The 17,793-nt window shown below is 30.9% G+C and overlaps 2 protein-coding genes across 3 annotated transcripts; one reads left to right on the top strand and one right to left on the bottom strand.

Annotated features, from left to right (window-relative positions):
* Nucleotides 1-7,924, top strand: LOC114368842. Its single transcript, XM_028326104.1, has 4 exons — nucleotides 1-735; nucleotides 2,966-3,796; nucleotides 5,217-5,807; nucleotides 6,841-7,924. The coding sequence occupies exons 1-4, from the start codon at nucleotides 64-66 to the stop codon at nucleotides 7,678-7,680; spliced, it is 2,934 nt and encodes a 977-aa protein (XP_028181905.1). The 5' UTR covers nucleotides 1-63; the 3' UTR covers nucleotides 7,681-7,924.
* Nucleotides 7,925-9,408: 1,484 nt separating this feature from the next.
* LOC114368841 (cytochrome P450 CYP736A12-like) lies at nucleotides 9,409-14,519 on the bottom strand. Of its 2 annotated transcripts, none has more exons than XR_003657432.1 (3): nucleotides 13,691-14,406; nucleotides 12,261-13,321; nucleotides 9,409-9,571 (listed from the first exon to the last, which is right to left on the bottom strand). XR_003657432.1 is itself a non-coding variant. In XM_028326103.1 (3 exons), the coding sequence occupies exons 1-3, from the start codon at nucleotides 14,372-14,374 to the stop codon at nucleotides 11,040-11,042; spliced, it is 1,524 nt and encodes a 507-aa protein (XP_028181904.1). In that variant the 5' UTR covers nucleotides 14,375-14,519; the 3' UTR covers nucleotides 10,883-11,039. The 2 variants fall into 2 exon arrangements, 1 of the variants encoding a protein (XP_028181904.1); XM_028326103.1 differs by lacking the exon at nucleotides 9,409-9,571 and adding an exon at nucleotides 10,883-11,340 and having other exon boundaries at nucleotides 12,783-13,321; nucleotides 13,691-14,519.
* Nucleotides 14,520-17,793: the final 3,274 nt, after the last annotated feature.

The raw sequence follows: 17,793 nt of genomic DNA, 5'->3' as shown, positions 1-17,793 counted from the left end.
AGCTATAAATACCCAAATGCATCTCTATTTCCTAGTATCAAGCAAATTAACAATAATTCAGAAATGTTACTGCAAACATTAGCTATCCCTACAATACTCCTTGTGATATTCATATGGGTGGTACAACCAAAGCAACGTCATGGGAAGATTGCACCAGGTCCCAAGGCGTTGCCAATTATTGGTAACCTCCACATGCTAGGGAAACTCCCGCACCGCACCCTTCAAACCTTTGCAAGAAAATATGGACCCATAATGTCCTTGAAGCTAGGGCAAGTCCAAGCCATAGTGGTTTCCTCCCCTGAAACCGCTGAACTATTCCTCAAGACCCATGACACTGTTTTTGCAAGCAGGCCAAAGATTCAAGCCTCTGAATATCTCTCTCATGGCACCAAGGGCTTGGTGTTTTCCGAGTATAGCGCCTACTGGCGCAAAGTGAGGAAAGTGTGCACCCTTCAACTTCTCAGTGCTTCAAAAGTTGACATGTTTGCTCCTTTGAGGAGACAAGAATTGGGAGTGTTAGTGAAGTCACTGAGAAATTCAGCGGCATCACGTGAAGTTGTGGACCTCAGTGAGGTGTTGGGGGAGCTTATGGAGAACATAGTGTATAAAATGGTATTGGGGCGTGCTAGGGATCATAGATTCGAATTGAAAGGACTTGTTCACCAGGTGATGAACTTGGTTGGAGCTTTCAATCTTGCAGATTACATGCCTTGGCTTGGTGCGTTTGATCCTCAGGTATCAAATTCAATTATACATATGTGCATGGCAATTAATTTATTAACTTCTTACTTCTTATATAGCATCTATTTGCTGGATCTTAATAATTTGGGAGACCAAATTAAACTTTTACCATGAAAGTTATTATACGATTATTTCAGTATAATCAATACTTAATTTTTTGCTGCTGTTATTTATTTGGACTAAATGTTTTATTAAACTAGATTTTGATCCATGTAATGTACAAAGCCAAAGATAAACGCACAAAAATAGAATTTGGTGTAATCCTTGTGTTAAAAAATAATATACGAGAATGTTTAAGAATGGGAGATAAATTTTTATAATATTATGTACATATGTATTAATTGTTACATTAGTATTGATGTACTAATTAAGATTTAAAATAAAAGAAAAGAAAACTGATAACATAGGATATACTTTGTATATGTGGTCCAGAATATTCACGATGAGATTTTTTGGTGAGTACAATTCATGAATGAGATGACTTGTACAATAGCATACTTTCCAACAACGTAACTCAACACACACACACACATTACATTAATATTGATGTACTAATTAAGATTTAAAATAAAAGAAAAGAAAACTGATATCATAGGATATACTTTGTATGGTCCAGAATTCACGTTGAGATTTTTTGGTGAGTACAATTCATGAGATGACTTGTACAATAGCATACTTTCCAACAACGTAACTCAACACACACACACACCTTACATTAATATTGATGTACTAATTAAGATTTAAAATAAAAGAAAAGAAAACTGATACCATAGGATATACTTTGTATGGTCCAGAATTCACGTTGAGATTTTTTGGTGAGTACAATTCATGAGTTGACTTGTACAATAGCATACTTTTCACCTACACACACATCAATTTACATTCAAAATTTTAATTTATTATTTTTATTTTATTTTATTTATCATATTGCTTTGCCTAATTTTTTCCAGTTATCATATTTTTTGGTCACATCACTTATCATAATTTTAGGAATCCAAAATATATTTTAATCTTTTATTAGCAAAATATTGTATTAACAAGAAAAGAACTAGCTACAAAAACACAAGAAATATGACATTCCAAAAAAAAAAAACGTTCAAATATGAATTTAGTACTCATAAGTTAGTATTTTTTTAATTTTGAAATTTGTAAATTTTCTTGTTCATTTTCAATTTTCAATTGTTTTAAATTTGTTTTTTAAGTTCTTATAAGATTTTTTTATTGAACTTTAATCTAAATAAATTTATATTTTTTTAATTTTAATCCCTAAAGCACGGACTTACATAAGCTAGAAATTGAAATCTTAAAGAATTAATTAAATTAAAAATATACAAACATAAAAGGATTACATGAAATTAAATGAAAAAAAAAAACTTATAGGAGACAATTTTTTCAAATAATACAACCTTATATAGATTAAAAATAAAATAAAAACACAAAGTACTTTTTGGAGATTAAATTCATATTAAAAAAAAACCATCAAGTAGTACCTAAAGAAACCCCGGCCCACCCATGACAACCACGCAAACCTAACAGAAAAAGAAAACACGATCAAAATTAGGAGCCCGAAGAAAAACAACACAGTCATACAAAAAAGTTCTCTCACGCATCATAATCAAGTCAATGTTGCAGAAGAATGGTGCATGAACACGTATCTCCTATATATTCGATACCTAGAGATCGAGATGATAGAGAATAGAAGAGAGAACAAGTGTATATGATGTATTGAGATATGGGAAGTAAATTAATATTTTTTATATTATCATGTACATATTATATTATATTTGATGTATTGAGAAGTAATTTTTTAAAAATAAAAAATAAAAAGTGATATCATATTGGTTGCTCGCTTGGTCCACGATTGATGGTGCCTGACAGCTTGAACTAGCATGCTATATACCTCTTAACACAGCTAAAAAAATTTGTTGGCTCTTAATATATATAGCCCGAACAGGTTGAACCAACCGAAATTAATACCTTTAAGTACAAAGTATGATTTGTCCAAGAGGATATACATGAATATTTATACAGTGTTCTTAGCTAGAAAAGAAAAAAAAAATTATAGTGTATTTAGTTATTTAGTGTCAAACACCATTTTCCTTTTGCACAATCATATTGGTACATACATGTCATGTATTTATAAAATCCATGTTACATTAATTTGTTGATACATATTGAATTTTACATTTTATTATATCTTCAACTGCAAACATTGCCTCGCCAGGGAATAACAAGACGATTGAAGAAAGCAAGTAAGGAAATTGACCAATTCTTGGAGCAAATTATCCAAGACCACGAACATAATCAATATGATAATTATAAAGTGCAAAAAGCTCCACACAATAACAAGGACTTTGTGGACATATTGCTATCACTTATGAATCAACCCATCGATCTTCAGGGCCATCAAAATGTCATTGATAGAACTAACATCAAGGCTATTATATTAGATATGATTATGGCGGCATTTGACACGTCATCCACAACGGTTGAGTGGGCCATGTCAGAACTCTTGAGGCATCAAAGTGTGATGAAGAGACTTCAAGATGAGCTAGAAAATGTAGTGGGGATGAACAGACACGTGGAGGAAATTGACTTAGAAAAACTGGCTTACTTGAATATGGTGGTGAAGGAGACGCTACGATTACACCCGGTTGCACCGTTGCTCGTACCTCGTGAGAGTCGAGAAGATGTTACTATTGATGGTTATTTCATAAAGAAAAAATCAAGGATCATAGTAAATGCATGGGCAATAGGGAGAGATCCTAAAGTTTGGCATAATCCTTTGATGTTTGATCCAAAGAGATTTGAGAATTGCAATGTTGACATTCGTGGAAGTGACTTTCGAGTTATACCATTTGGTTCCGGTCGAAGAGGTTGCCCCGGGATTCATATGGGTCTAACTACTGTTAAGCTTGTTCTAGCTCAATTGGTGCATTGTTTTAATTGGGTGCTTCCATTGGACATGTCTCCTGATGAGTTAGACATGAATGAGATATTTGGACTCACAACGCCAAGAAGTAAGCATTTGCTAGCTACACCAGTTTATCGACTAGTTGATTAAGTTAAGAGATCGAGGTTAATAATGCGCAGTAAGGTTTATTTACATATATTTGTAGTTTGTTTAAATTTCAATGAGTCATGTGAAATTAAAATTAACAATTTTTCTATTTGTTTTTAATCAAATGCTTTTATCTAATTTACCTTTGAATGATACCTCTACAAGCTAAGTTTTGAAGAGATGGGAGGATTCGGTCTAGAGATGAGGTACATTTTCATTTTTCAGCTTCCATGCAACAACCTTCACATAAAATTATATGTAAAAAATGACGACCAAATTTGTAATGTTAAAATAGATTATTGATGCTTGATATAGTCGCCAAATGCTAAGACAGCAAACTCTCTTGTCTTTTGTAACAGAAAATTGAGCTCACATGATATCCCATGTATCATAAAAAAATATATGATATCCCATGCGAAGACGTCAGCAAAGAACTGATGATTGCAAATCAAGACTATTTTTAATTTAACATTTCCACCTCCAAAGTCTTGGTTTCATTACCAATCTCTTTCTTGTGGTCCCACGAGTAAAAATTCAATATCGTACATATATAATAAATAAATACTATTTTTGTCATTTTTTTTCTTGTATCCCATTTACACGTACGCACTTTTTTTTTTGTCAATTGTTTTTCTTTTTCCTAGCATCATCATTATTCAATATAAAATATCGACTAGTTCCTATATAAATAACTAAAGCCTGCTCTATTTTCCATCAAAAAACGACAAAAAAGGTTATATACTTGCTCAAAAAGTATGCGTTCTAATAAGGATTTTGTCGACATACTACTGTCACTGATGCAACAACCAATTGCTAGAACTAATATCAAAGCTATTATGCGTTGGATATGATTTCAGGAGCATTTCACAACATCGGGTGTGGTGTAATAATTGAGTAGGCTATGACAGAACTCTTAAGGCACCCAATGCCAGTATCCTATTTGAACCAAGAGAAACTGATTCTTTTTCTTTTTTACAATTATATCTTATTTATGTAAATCACCAATGAACACAGCATTCAATTTAACATTCCCAAATCCAAATTAAGTCTTGAATTCATTTAACAAATTAATCTCCTCTTGTGGATCACGTACGGTTAAGAACTCAAGGTCTTACAAATATAAATAATATTCTTTTTGTCATTTTTTTCTTGTAGCCTTTTACACCTTTTTTTCATTATTTATTTTTCTCTCTCTTTTCTATCGCTTCATGCTATCATCTCTTACATCATTTTTCAAATATATAAATACCCTATGTGTGTATAAATACACAAACTGTTCTCTATTTTCCATCAAGCAAACTATAAAAAAATGTTGCTTGAAACATTTACTATCCCTGCAGCACTCCTTGTGATATTCATTTTGATTCTATCCTATGCCCTTTTCCATCCAAACCAACCTCAAGACGATGATAAGGCACATCCACCAGGTCCTAAGCCCCTCCCAATTATTGGTAACCTTCACATGCTTGGAAAACTCCCACATCGTTCCCTTCAAGCCCTAGCCAAAAAATATGGACCCATAATGTCCATCAAGTTAGGTCAAGTCCCAACCATTGTAGTTTCCTCACCTGAAACTGCTGAGCTATTCCTTAAGACCCACGACACTGTCTTTGCTAGCAGGCCAAAAACTCAAGCATCGGAATACATGTCTTATGGCACCAAGGGTCTTGTGTTTTCTGAGTATGGACCCTATTGGCGCAACATGAGAAAGTTCTGCACCACACAACTTCTAAGTGCATCTAAAGTTGACATGTTTGCCCCTCTGAGGAGAGAGGAGTTAGGACTATTTGTGAAGTCTCTTGAAAAAGCTGCTTCTTCGCGTGATGTTGTGAACATCAGCGAGCAGGTTGGAGAGCTTATGTCGAATATTGTCTATAAAATGATACTTGGCCGTAATAAGGACGATCGATTCGACCTAAAGGGGCTCACTCATGAGGCTCTACATTTGAGTGGAGTGTTCAATATGGCAGATTATGTACCTTGGGCACGTGCCTTTGATCTTCAGGTATGAACTTCCAACTACATGATGTGGTGTCAGATATATCTGCACTTATTTGATAGTTATTTATTACAAACTTATTTGATGCCTCTTATTTCTCTTTTATCTCTTTTTTCCTATCTATCATATTATATCACTTGTTATATCTAACTTTTTGTTTCTTCTCTCGAGATGTTCATATAGCATGAGTGTCCATAATACTTATCCAAACCCCTTATATAATATTCCTCTCGATCTCTGTTGTTACTTCTTATAGACATAAATAATTGTATCAATAAAAATTGAACTTTTAATCAATAAGGTATTTAGTTTTGATTCAGCCATAACAACTAAAGGCAAAAGGCTAAAAGGTTGCTACCCACCCCAGTGCTTCCTGATCTATCACAATACATTTTAAAACTTGTACTCTGAACTTTTAATGCCCACGTGGGCCCAATTTTTGCAGATTATCTCAAGTTTTTTTTTCTTTTCCAAAAGTTAGTTTTTGGAAAACTTCTAATTGCAAAAAAAGTAATAATGACACTTATTATGGCGTAAACACTCATTTGTTTGTATCACAATCTTCTTGTTACGTCATTACATCTACTAAGTGTTAGTAACATACACTTTTCTAAGATTGATATTTATTTAAAATTATAAAATCACAACAGAGAATTATTTGAATTATTAAATAAGAAATGAGATTCAAAATATTTATAATTTTAATATATTATAATCAATAATAAAAAATATATTGGATAGAGTGTTATTGGATGGAATGTTATTAACATTTCTCTTTCATCTAGTCTAGAAGAGCAATGGATGGTCAATGATATTTTTTTGAAGAAAAATATTTAATCATGCTGTTTATTATTATTTTTGTTTATGACCTTTAACTGTTTAAATTTGATTATGCTAGTGTATATATTTGACTTGGATTATCCATTAGTCAAATTTGGTATGCCATTTGGGAAGAGTGTGATATAATATATACCGAGCTACCAACTACAAAGTTTATTATTATTATATATGTCAATCATTTCCAAAATCTATATAACAGGGATTAAAAAGAAAATTCAAGAAAAGTAAAAAGGCGTTTGACCAAGTGCTTGAGCAAACCATCAAAGACCATGAGGATCCTACCGATAGCGACAAGAAAAGTGTGCACAACTCTGAGGACTTTGTAGCCATACTACTATCACTTATGCATCAACCAATGGATCAGCACGAGCAGAAACATGTCATTGATAGAACTAATGTTAAGGCTATTATATTGGATATGATTGGAGGATCATTTGACACATCTACTAGTGCAATTGAGTGGGCTATGACAGAACTCTTAAGGCACCCAAGGGTTATGAAGACACTTCAAGATGAGTTAAATAGTGTAGTGGGGATAAATAAGAAGGTGGAAGAGTCTGATTTGGCGAAGTTACCTTATTTGAATATGGTTGTGAAAGAAACCTTAAGGTTGTATCCGGTCTTACCATTGTTAGTGCCTCGCGAGTCCCTAGAAAATATCACTATTAATGGATATTACATTGAGAAGAAGTCAAGAATTTTAATCAATGCATGGGCAATAGGACGAGACCCTAAAGTTTGGTGCAATAATGCTGAGATGTTTTATCCAGAGAGATTTATGAATAACAATGTGGATATTAGAGGACATGACTTTCAACTTATACCATTTGGTTCTGGTCGTAGAGGATGTCCTGGGATTCAATTGGGTCTAACTAGTGTTGGTCTTATTTTAGCTCAATTAGTGCATTGCTTCAATTGGGAGCTTCCATTGGGCATATCTCCTGATGACTTAGACATGACGGAGAAATTTGGCATCACAATACCAAGATGTAAACCCTTGCTAGCTATACCAACTTATCGCCTATTGAATAAAGCTTAACAAAAGGTTTCGAACTATATATATTTATAGTGGCAAGTTATTTTGGTTTTATAAAAAATCTGATATGGATTGATGATGTGTGCCTTGAGCTTCTTCGTTGCAGGAATAAGATCAGACCTAAGAGATTAGGATATTGACCTTTGATGCTAATGTAAGAGTCGCTGTAATGATATGATTGTAAATATGTATTAATTGATGTTGATTTTATTACAAATAGTGGTTTATAATGGGTCATATCTGCTTATGTATGTGTATTCTACAATTTTGTTTTCGTTTGAGTAAATCACGTACCCTTGGCTGCTCATCGATTTCAACGCATGCATATCCAACATAAAAGTAAACTTCTTCCCAATCGGAATATGTAATACAGTACTAGAAAAAATTGATATACAGACTCAATTTAGAGACGGAACAATTTTTTTGTATTTTAGAGACATTATTCAGAGAAGAAAGTGTCCGCCTCTATATCTTGTAAACATAATCAGAGACTGATCTTTGAGACGAAATTTACCCAACGAAATCCGTCTGTATTAATTTCATTAGTTTTAAAATGCTCACATATTAAATTTTTACTTTAAAATTTTATCAATTATTTTTTAATTTTATAAATGTGTTAGATATGTATATAATTTATATATATAAAATAATTATGATTATTAATATATGTTCAAATAATTTTACATTGGGACATGTCTTATAAAATTTTAATCTATACAAATACATTATAAAAAAAGCGTAAACAAAAATATTTACACTATTAATATATTTTAATTAAATTTTATATTTTTTTAAAAAAATTAAAATTTAAATATTTTCCAGAAAAAAGGTATTTTACTCTTTAATAATTGGGTGTCTATTGGACTAGTATATTTTTTTAATATATATGTACTATTGGGCTAGTGTTTAAAAGTTCGTTTTCGATAATTGGATTCAATTCATATTTTTTGACTGGCCGAAGAACCTGTATATACAAACATATGAGAGCAGTAGTGGAGTCGGAAATTTTATCCGTAGGAGAAATTAATTCTTCTAATCTAACATTTATTTTATCCTTAAATTAATGTAAGTAAAACTCTTTTAAAATCTAATACGTTAAAAATAGATTTTAATACATCTTAAAATAAGTGATATTTAAACTCAAAATAAGGTTTCATATTAAGTGGTGTTTCGATGTTTTAAATTGTTAATGGATCGTTAAATTTTTATTCTAGTTTTTTCATAAATAAATAATGAATAAAATATATTTTTAGTCCCTCTGAATTATATGAAATTTAAAATTGGTCGCTCTAAAATTTTTCATCCCATATTAATCTCTCTAAATTTTTAAAATTTTATTGTTAATTCAATAGGTAAACTTTGTTAATTTAGTGAAATTATTTTATTAATTAAATTATTTATTACTCTTCTTAATTAAAAAAACATAAATGTTAGGGAGTAATATTTAAAGATGCCGGTTTATTATCAAAGTGCTATTAATTAACAACTGTAATATTAAACAAGATATATGGGTCTTTGATGAATCCCGATTAAAGGATTTTGTTTTAATAGCAGCCATTAAAAAAATATTACTGTATGTTATATCACAGTCACTCATTTTAATAATATTTATTCATAAAATTGAAGTAAAAATGTTACTTAATAAAAAGAATGATAAAGGAACAAGTCCAATATCATATCATGAATCAACACCAAGGGAACAACCAAGATCAAAAAGAGATACTTAGATCATAAGTAAATATCCGAAGGCCAGCCCACTTCCATTTCATATTATTAAAAGATAAAAAGTAAAAGCTATAGACTTGGTCGTATGCCAACATACATGAGAAACTCTAAACATGTAGAGAAGTAAATATGAAGAAGCCTCCAGAGAGAAGATCTAAAAAGTCAAAACCTCTGATTTGAAGATCTGAGTAGACCCATTGGGGTAAACTATTCCAAATCTAAATCACATGGAACACTGCTACACAACACGTGGATGAGGCTTTTTTTATTGTCGGTGGCATATTATCGAAGACCATAATTGGGAATAAAATCAATATATAAATACATTATTGATTTTACAATGACTCGGACAGAAACATCTAGATCCATCCTAATTCCTGCAATAAGAAGCTCACCAATCCTAAGCAGCCAAAATTAATTTGTTGATGAAATTTTTTCACTAAAATAACTTGCCACTTTAATTATAGGTTCCAAACCTTTTTAGGATCCGTCGGTTTGTATGGAAAGAGAAAAAAAAAATTAGTGAATAATAAAATGAGGTGAGATTCAGATTTTTATATTTTACTTTAATTCAAAATTTTCATTTCAATTAATTTTTATTTTAGGTCAAATAATTTATTTGATTTTTTATCTTTTATTTTTTTATTTTAGTTATTTATCTTTTAAAAAATTCATTTTGTAACTTTATCTTTCTAAAAAGGTTCAAAATAATCATTTTGTTAATTTGAAATTAACTCCATTAATGATATTTAAATACCAACAATTAAAGGCTGTCATAAAATGAAAAAAATAAGAAGGATTCAAAATACACTTTGTTGATAAATTAATTTCATCCTTCACAACTCTAATCCTTTTTTGGATCCAAAATCCTACAATTACATATGTAAATCATAAATCATAATCAAATTTGAGTGAACAACGTGATGGATCAGTGGATTTAGTGATCCTATTGGAGGTAATCTTGTTGTCGTGCACGACATGGAGGATACTACATGCACTGGCGATGAGGGTAAAGGAGTAATCACGTCTGTTTAGGTATGTAATGAGCAAAATTTGTGACACTCTCATTGCCTTTTGAGATTTGCTTGGTGTAGAGAGGATCCACTTGGGAAAGATTGGAAAGCAAAATGATGAGGACAAATTTGATTATGGAAAGAGAGGAAGTTGATAAGGAAGGGTAAGATGCTAAAAGTTTTGGCCTTTGAGAGAAGATTAATGATTCTAAAGAGGGAGAAAGAGCTATGACAGTTTAGGAATAATGGGATTTTTTATTTTGTGATGATTTTTAGCTATCAATATTTGAATATCATTAATGACGTTAACTTCAAACTCATAGAAGAATCATTTTGAACCAATTTAAAAAAATAAAGAACCAAAATGAACTTTTCCAAAGATAAATGAACCATTTGATCTTTATTTTATTATTTTCTACTCTACCAAACGGACCATTACTTACGCTTTGATAAATAAGCCATTTAGCTATCAATATTTGAATATCATTAATGACGTTAACTTTAAACGATAAAAGGACCATTTTGAACCAATTTAAAAAGATAAAGAACTAAAATGAATTTTTCCAAATATAAATGAACCATTTGATCTTCATTTTATTTTTTTCTACTCAATCGAAAGGACCCTTACTTACCTTTGATAAATAGGCGATAAGTTGGTATAGCTAGCAAGGGCTTGCTTCTTGGTAGTGAAAGGCCAAATCTCTCACTCATATCTAAGTCATCAGGAGACACACCAAATGGAAGCTCCCAATTGAAGCAATGCACTAATTGAGCCAAAACAAGGCCAAATGTGGTCAGACCCAATTGAATCCCAGGACATCCTCTTCGACCAGAACCAAATGGTAAAAGTTGAAAGTCATGTCCTCTAATGTCTACATTGCTATTCACAAACCTCTCTGGACAAAACATATCAGCATTATCTGACCAAACTTTAGGGTCTCGTCCAATGGCCCATGCATTGACTAAAATTTTATGTTAGATTTCATCTTAAAACCAATTAGCACTAAGTGAAGTTGTCTAACTAAGAATAGATCAATTATTAAATCTTGGGTGAAAATTTCTTTTACCCATTTCTCTCAATAATCTATTATTAACAACTGCGTCTCAACTGTTTTCACTCATAACTTGTGTCAAACAAAAGAAAGAAAGAAAATATTCAGAGATATTCACTTCACACAAATGCCGCTGACATAGGAGAGAAAATTAAGACGGACATACCATATTAGATTTCATCTTAAAACCAATTAGCATCAAGTGAAATTATCCAACAAATATATAAGCTCTACCTCAAGGATTGAGTCATTCGATGTGAAACTTCCTAACATTTCACACAAATGTACAAGTAAAAAAAATCCAACAATATTTACTATGCTTCATGTGTTAATATAGCCTAACCACTCACGGTTTTGTATCCAAAGGGGATAATTCTTTTTCAATATTAACAAATGGCGGTAGATTTTTTTAAAAAAAATACCCATTAAGGATTCAATTCATATTTTTTTGAGATAAGGACAAAAATATTACTGTATGTTATATCACAGTCACTCATTTTAATAATATTTATTCATAAAATTGAATTAAAAATGTCACTTATTAAAAGAATGATAAAGGAACAAGTCCAATATCATATCATGAATCAACACCAAGGGAACAACCAAGATCAAAAAGAGATACTCAGACCATAAGTAAATATCCGAATGCCGGCCCACTTCCATTTCATATTATTAAAAGATAAAAAGTAAAAGCTATAGACTTGGTCGTATGCCAACATACATGAGAAACTCTAAACATGTAGAGAAGTAAATATGAAGAAGCCTCCAGAGAGAAGATCTAAAAAGTCAAAACCTCTGATTTGAAGATCTGAGTAGAATCAATATATAAATACATTATTGATTTTACAATGACTCAGACATAAACATCTAGATCCATCCTAATTCCTGCAATAAGAAGCTCACCAATCCTAAGCAGGCAATTTAAAAAGATAAAGAACTAAAATGAATTTTTCTAAAGATAAATGAACCATTTGATCTTTATTTTATTTTTTTCTACTCAATCGAAAGGACCCTTAGTTAAGCTTTGATAAATAGGCGATAAGTTGGTATAGCTAGCAAGGGCTTGCTTCTTGGTAGTGAAAGGCCAAATATCTCACTCATATCTAAGTCATCAGGAGACACACCAAATGGAAGCTCCCAATTGAAGCAATGCACTAATTGAGCCAAAACAAGGCCAAATGTGGTCAGACCCAATTGAATCCCAGGACATCCTCTTCGACCAGAACCAAATGGTAAAAGTTGAAAGTCATGTCCTCTAATGTCTACATTGCTATTCACAAACCTCTCTGGACAAAACATATCAGCATTATCTGACCAAACTTTAGGGTCTCGTCCAATGGCCCATGCATTGACTAAAATTCTTGTCTTCTTCTTTATGTGATAACCATTAATAGTTATATCTTCTAGGGACTCGCGAGGCACTAGCAAGGGTCCAGCCGGATATAACCTTAAGGTCTCCTTTACTACCATGTTCAAATAAGGCAACTTTGACAAGTCAGACTCCTCCACTAGTTTATTTTCCCCCACTACATTATTTAACTCTTCTTGAAGTTTCTTCATATCACTTGGGTTCCTTAAGAGTTCCGACATAGCCCATTCAACTGCAACAGCTGATGTGTCAAATGACCCTGCAATCATATCTAATATAATTGCCTTGATATTAGTTCTACCAATGACATATTTCTGCTCTTGCTGATTCACAGCTTGGTGCATATGTGATAGCAGTATGTCCACAAAATCTTCAGAGTGCACACTATTCTTGTTGCTTGCAGAAGGATCTTCATGGTCTTTTATGATTTGTTCAAACACTTCGTCAAATGCCTTACTCATTTTCTTCATTTTTCCTTTTAGTCCCTGTTGTAGATTTTCTAAATGATTAAGTGGCATATATAGTAGTAATAAACTTCACACAAATGTACAATCCAAGTAAAAAAATCCAACAATATTTACTATGCTTCATGTGTTAATATAGCCTAACCACTTACGGTTTTTTATCCAAAGGGGACAATTCTTTTTCAATATTAACAAATGGCGGTAGATTTTTAAAAAAAATACCCATTAAGGGGTAAGTTAATCACGAGTTTGCAAACATTCAATACTATTTTACAAGAAGTGCTTAATCAATTTTATTACTTAAGGGACTATATATTTAGAAGGGAAAGTAGCACTTTGATGAAAGGTATAAGAAGGGATTAAATAAGATCATGTAGTTGAAGCTCATACCTGAAGATCCAAGAAGCCTGTCCAAGGAACATAATCTGCAATATTGAACACTCCAGTCAAACGCAGAACCTCACGAGCAAGCCCCTTTAGGTCGAATCTATCATCCTTACTGCGGCCAAGTATCATTCTACACACAATATTCGATATAAGCTCCCCAACCTGTTCACTCAGATTCACAACATCACGTGAGGCTGCTGCTTTTTCGAGTGACTTCACAAATACTCCTAACTCCTCCCTCCTCAATGGAGCGAACATCTCGACCTTTGATGCACTCAGAAGTTGTGTGGTGCACAACTTTTTCACGTTACGCCAATAGGGTCCATACTCAGAGAACGCTAGGCCCTTACTTCCATAAGACATGTATTCTGAAGCTAGAGTTTTTGGCCTGCTAGCAAAGATAGTGTCATGGGTTTTGAGGAATAGCTCTGCAGTTTCAGGGGAGGAAACTACAACGGTTGGGACTTGTCCCAACTTTATGAACATTATGGGTCCATAATTTTTGGCAAGGGCTTGAAGGGAACGATGTGGGAGTTTCCCCAGCATGTGAAGGTTACCAATAATTGGGAGGGGTTTAGGACCTGGTGGATTTGTTCTTTCATCTTGAAGATGGAACAAGACAGAGGATAGAATCAAAATGAGTATTACAAGGAGTACTGCAGGGATGGCCAATGTTTCTGATAACATTTCTTATCGTTTGCTTGATGGAAAATGAGAATGGTTTGGGTCTTATACACCAATATGGCATTTATATAATGATGTCAGAGATTTTTTCTTTTAACAATATAGAGTATATGTTTGTTGGGTGTCTCAGAATAACTTCCTCTAAAAAGGATACTTCCCACCAAGCAAAATTTTATGAAGGACGGAAAAAATTAAACCTCCATCCGTTGAGAATATACGAGTTAATAGTAGCCACATGATCCACACTGGGGGTTCAGATAAGGACAGAAAAGATAATTAAATAAACATTCCTTCTTATCTATAATCTTATCTGAAAGTAATTTTTTAATTTTTATAATTTATATTTTAATTTTTTTTAATCTTTATAATTTAAGAGTAATCTTTTTAATTTTTATAATTTGTATTTTAATTTTTTTTAATCTAAAATAATTTTTTAGTTTTTATAATTTATATTTTAATTATTTTTTAATTCTTATTATAAAAAAACATATAAAAATAATTAGTTTCAAATTAGTTATAAATTATCAATTATTTTTTATTATAAATTATCTTGTAATTTATTAGTTAGAAATTATTTGTTATTATTTTTATAGTTAATTAAAATGGATAATATTACTCATATTTTATAATAAAAATTAAAAGAAAATTAAAATATAAAGTATAAAAATTGAAAATATCATTTTCAAATTATAAAAACTAAAAAAAAATTAAAAATATAAATTATAAAGACTAAAAAATATCATATTCAAGTTACATAAACTACAAAAGAATTAAAATTTAAATTATAAAAAATAAAAAATCACTTTAAAATTATAAAAACTAAAAGATATAAATAATAAAACTATAAACAACAAACAAATAAGTAATTAAATCTTAAATAAAAGATTGAGTTGTTAACCGTGGTCCACAAGAGTAAGATTGTTAAATGAAATCAATACTTTGGAGGTGGGAATTAAAAAATTAAAAAAAATTTCCCTGCACGCAAAGTTAAGATATAGCAATAGCTGTATCACAAGTTCTTTCCGTCATCAAAAAGGTATGAGAAAAATGAACCATAAAGATTTTCGGGTTTAATATCTTTCAATAAAGTCTCAAATTTAGCCAATTTTAATCAACAAAAAAATGAACCATTAAAAAAATAACATGTGAAAATTTATAGACTATCACATCATCATTTAACAATACATACTAATGCCAAGGATTAAAAGTTGTAACGAGAAAATAAATTTTAAGCATTTTGATCGGTTATAATTTTATTCAAGGATTAAAATTTAAAATTTTAAAAAGTTTAGAAATTAAAAATTTAATTAATCACTAAAAAAAATCATCACAAGTTCTTAGCCGACGCCTTGACGTGGGCACAATTTCCTGTTGCAAAAGTCAAGAGAGATTGCTGGGACTTTGGGAGTTGAGAATGTCTAAAATAAAATTGATGTTCGTGTATATCAAGCTTTAATCTATTTTTACATTATTAATTTGATTCTTATCTTTTACATATAATTTTATTATTATTTAATAGTTATATTTATATTTGTTTGATAATTTTAAATTATTATTTTCATCACAACTACATTAGTCTTTCAAATATTTTGTCACCAAATTAGTTCTTAAAACTAATTGTTGTGTCACCAATTTAGTCCAAGGTAAAGATTGATTTGATGAAATTTAGTTTTTTTTCTTAATTAAAATTTTAATCTAAACCAACTTAGGTCACCAACGTGGTCTTATTAGAAGTTCAAAACGTTGATCATCCTAATATCAAGGCAGCACCTTCGCCCACTTCCACAAAATCTGGACCTATAGACACTAACCAAGGACATATACCCACGGGATCAAAACCTTAAGGCAAGACACACACATCTGATTAGTTCTCTTATAATCATTTAGAGCTGTTTTATGATCAAAACAATTACTCAGGGTGAGTTGCCATGAAATTTGTCGAATCTAAGGGTGGCCAAAAAAACAATCGCACTTAAAGATATCTGTCGGTAAGACCCTATACTAGTTAAGAATAAATAGCTTAATGTTTATCCACTTATTAATAGAATAGGGGTGGATGGCAAAGTATTCATACATGTAAATTTTGGTGGTATAAAAAAAATTATGTTGATTTTGGTAATTTGAAATTACTAGAATGCTCTTATTATATACAAAATATATTATAATATTAATTAATTTATTTTTAATATAAATACATGTTTCAAGGTTATTTTACCAGAGTAGGGGTAGATTCTTATAAAAGCATAGATACTCCATTGAATGGATACATGTACCAAATAGGAACACGAGCGCGTGAAAGAGAGAGACTTAACTATTAGTCATATCATAATCAAACCTTCCTGGACCAGTAAAAAAGCGACAGACATGCATCTCGCACAAAGCCGCCACTTCTTGAATAATATCTTCTCAACATATTAATTCAATTGCCTTTCAAAGAAAACACTATGAGTTCATTTGTCAGATAGTACTGGACAAGAGTCATATTCACGGTTACGACAATTAAAAACTATTTCTGAAAATTTAAAAATCGTCACACTGACAATTAAAATTAATCATTAGGATTACAAAGTAAGTAACAATTTGTGATCATTTTACTCAAAAATACTATATAATTCACGACAAATTCATTCTTAATATTTAACTTAATTAACAGAAAATTAAACGAAAGAAATAAAAAAATTAACAATTAAATGAATTTTCTTAATGGTTAATCAATTAAAAAAAAATAAGACAAAAGAGTTCAAGTAAATCAAGGCTAAAGAATATACTTACAATGAATTAATCAAGTCAGAGTAAATCACATAGAAATCTACATCCTTTTGTAAAAAAGGAGCAAAATCACTGATCACCAAAACACTCAAAATTAGAAATTAAAAATTAGAAAATAAGGACAAATTAAATTGAAGTAATCATGTCTCTGCCACAATCCTCTTTAGAGGCACATGCTTTGGTGTTTTCTGATATGACTACAATTACTTCAGTGTACCCTTTGCAAATAATGAAACACATCACCAATTTAAAACGATACTCTGTTATCAAAATATGATTTACAAAGAAAAACAGAATATATAATAACACACGGATACCTCATGATTTACAGAGAAATTATTGATTAATAAGCCGGTAGAAAGAAATTGAACATCCTACTTTGTAATAAATTATGTTAAGAGAAAAAAAAAATACGTGAAAAGAAATAGAGTACACCACTAAAATATATCTTGTATAAATGACCAAGACAATATACAGAAATTTAAATTAATTAGATATTGATTTATTTCATTTTCTTCAAAAACATATCTTAACTAATTTTCATGAACTGGTTTGAATAATATATAATTAAAATAATAGCTACAAAGTAAAACTTTAATATCTCTAATATAAATTCTTAAATTTAAAACAAAAGAATTGTTACAAAATGACAC

This window comes from Glycine soja, chromosome 9 (assembly GCF_004193775.1).
Source record: "Glycine soja cultivar W05 chromosome 9, ASM419377v2, whole genome shotgun sequence".
Lineage (NCBI taxonomy): Eukaryota > Viridiplantae > Streptophyta > Magnoliopsida > Fabales > Fabaceae > Glycine > Glycine soja.
Note: the sequence above shows the minus strand (reverse complement) of the source record. Positions and strands in the feature narration are given on the sequence as shown.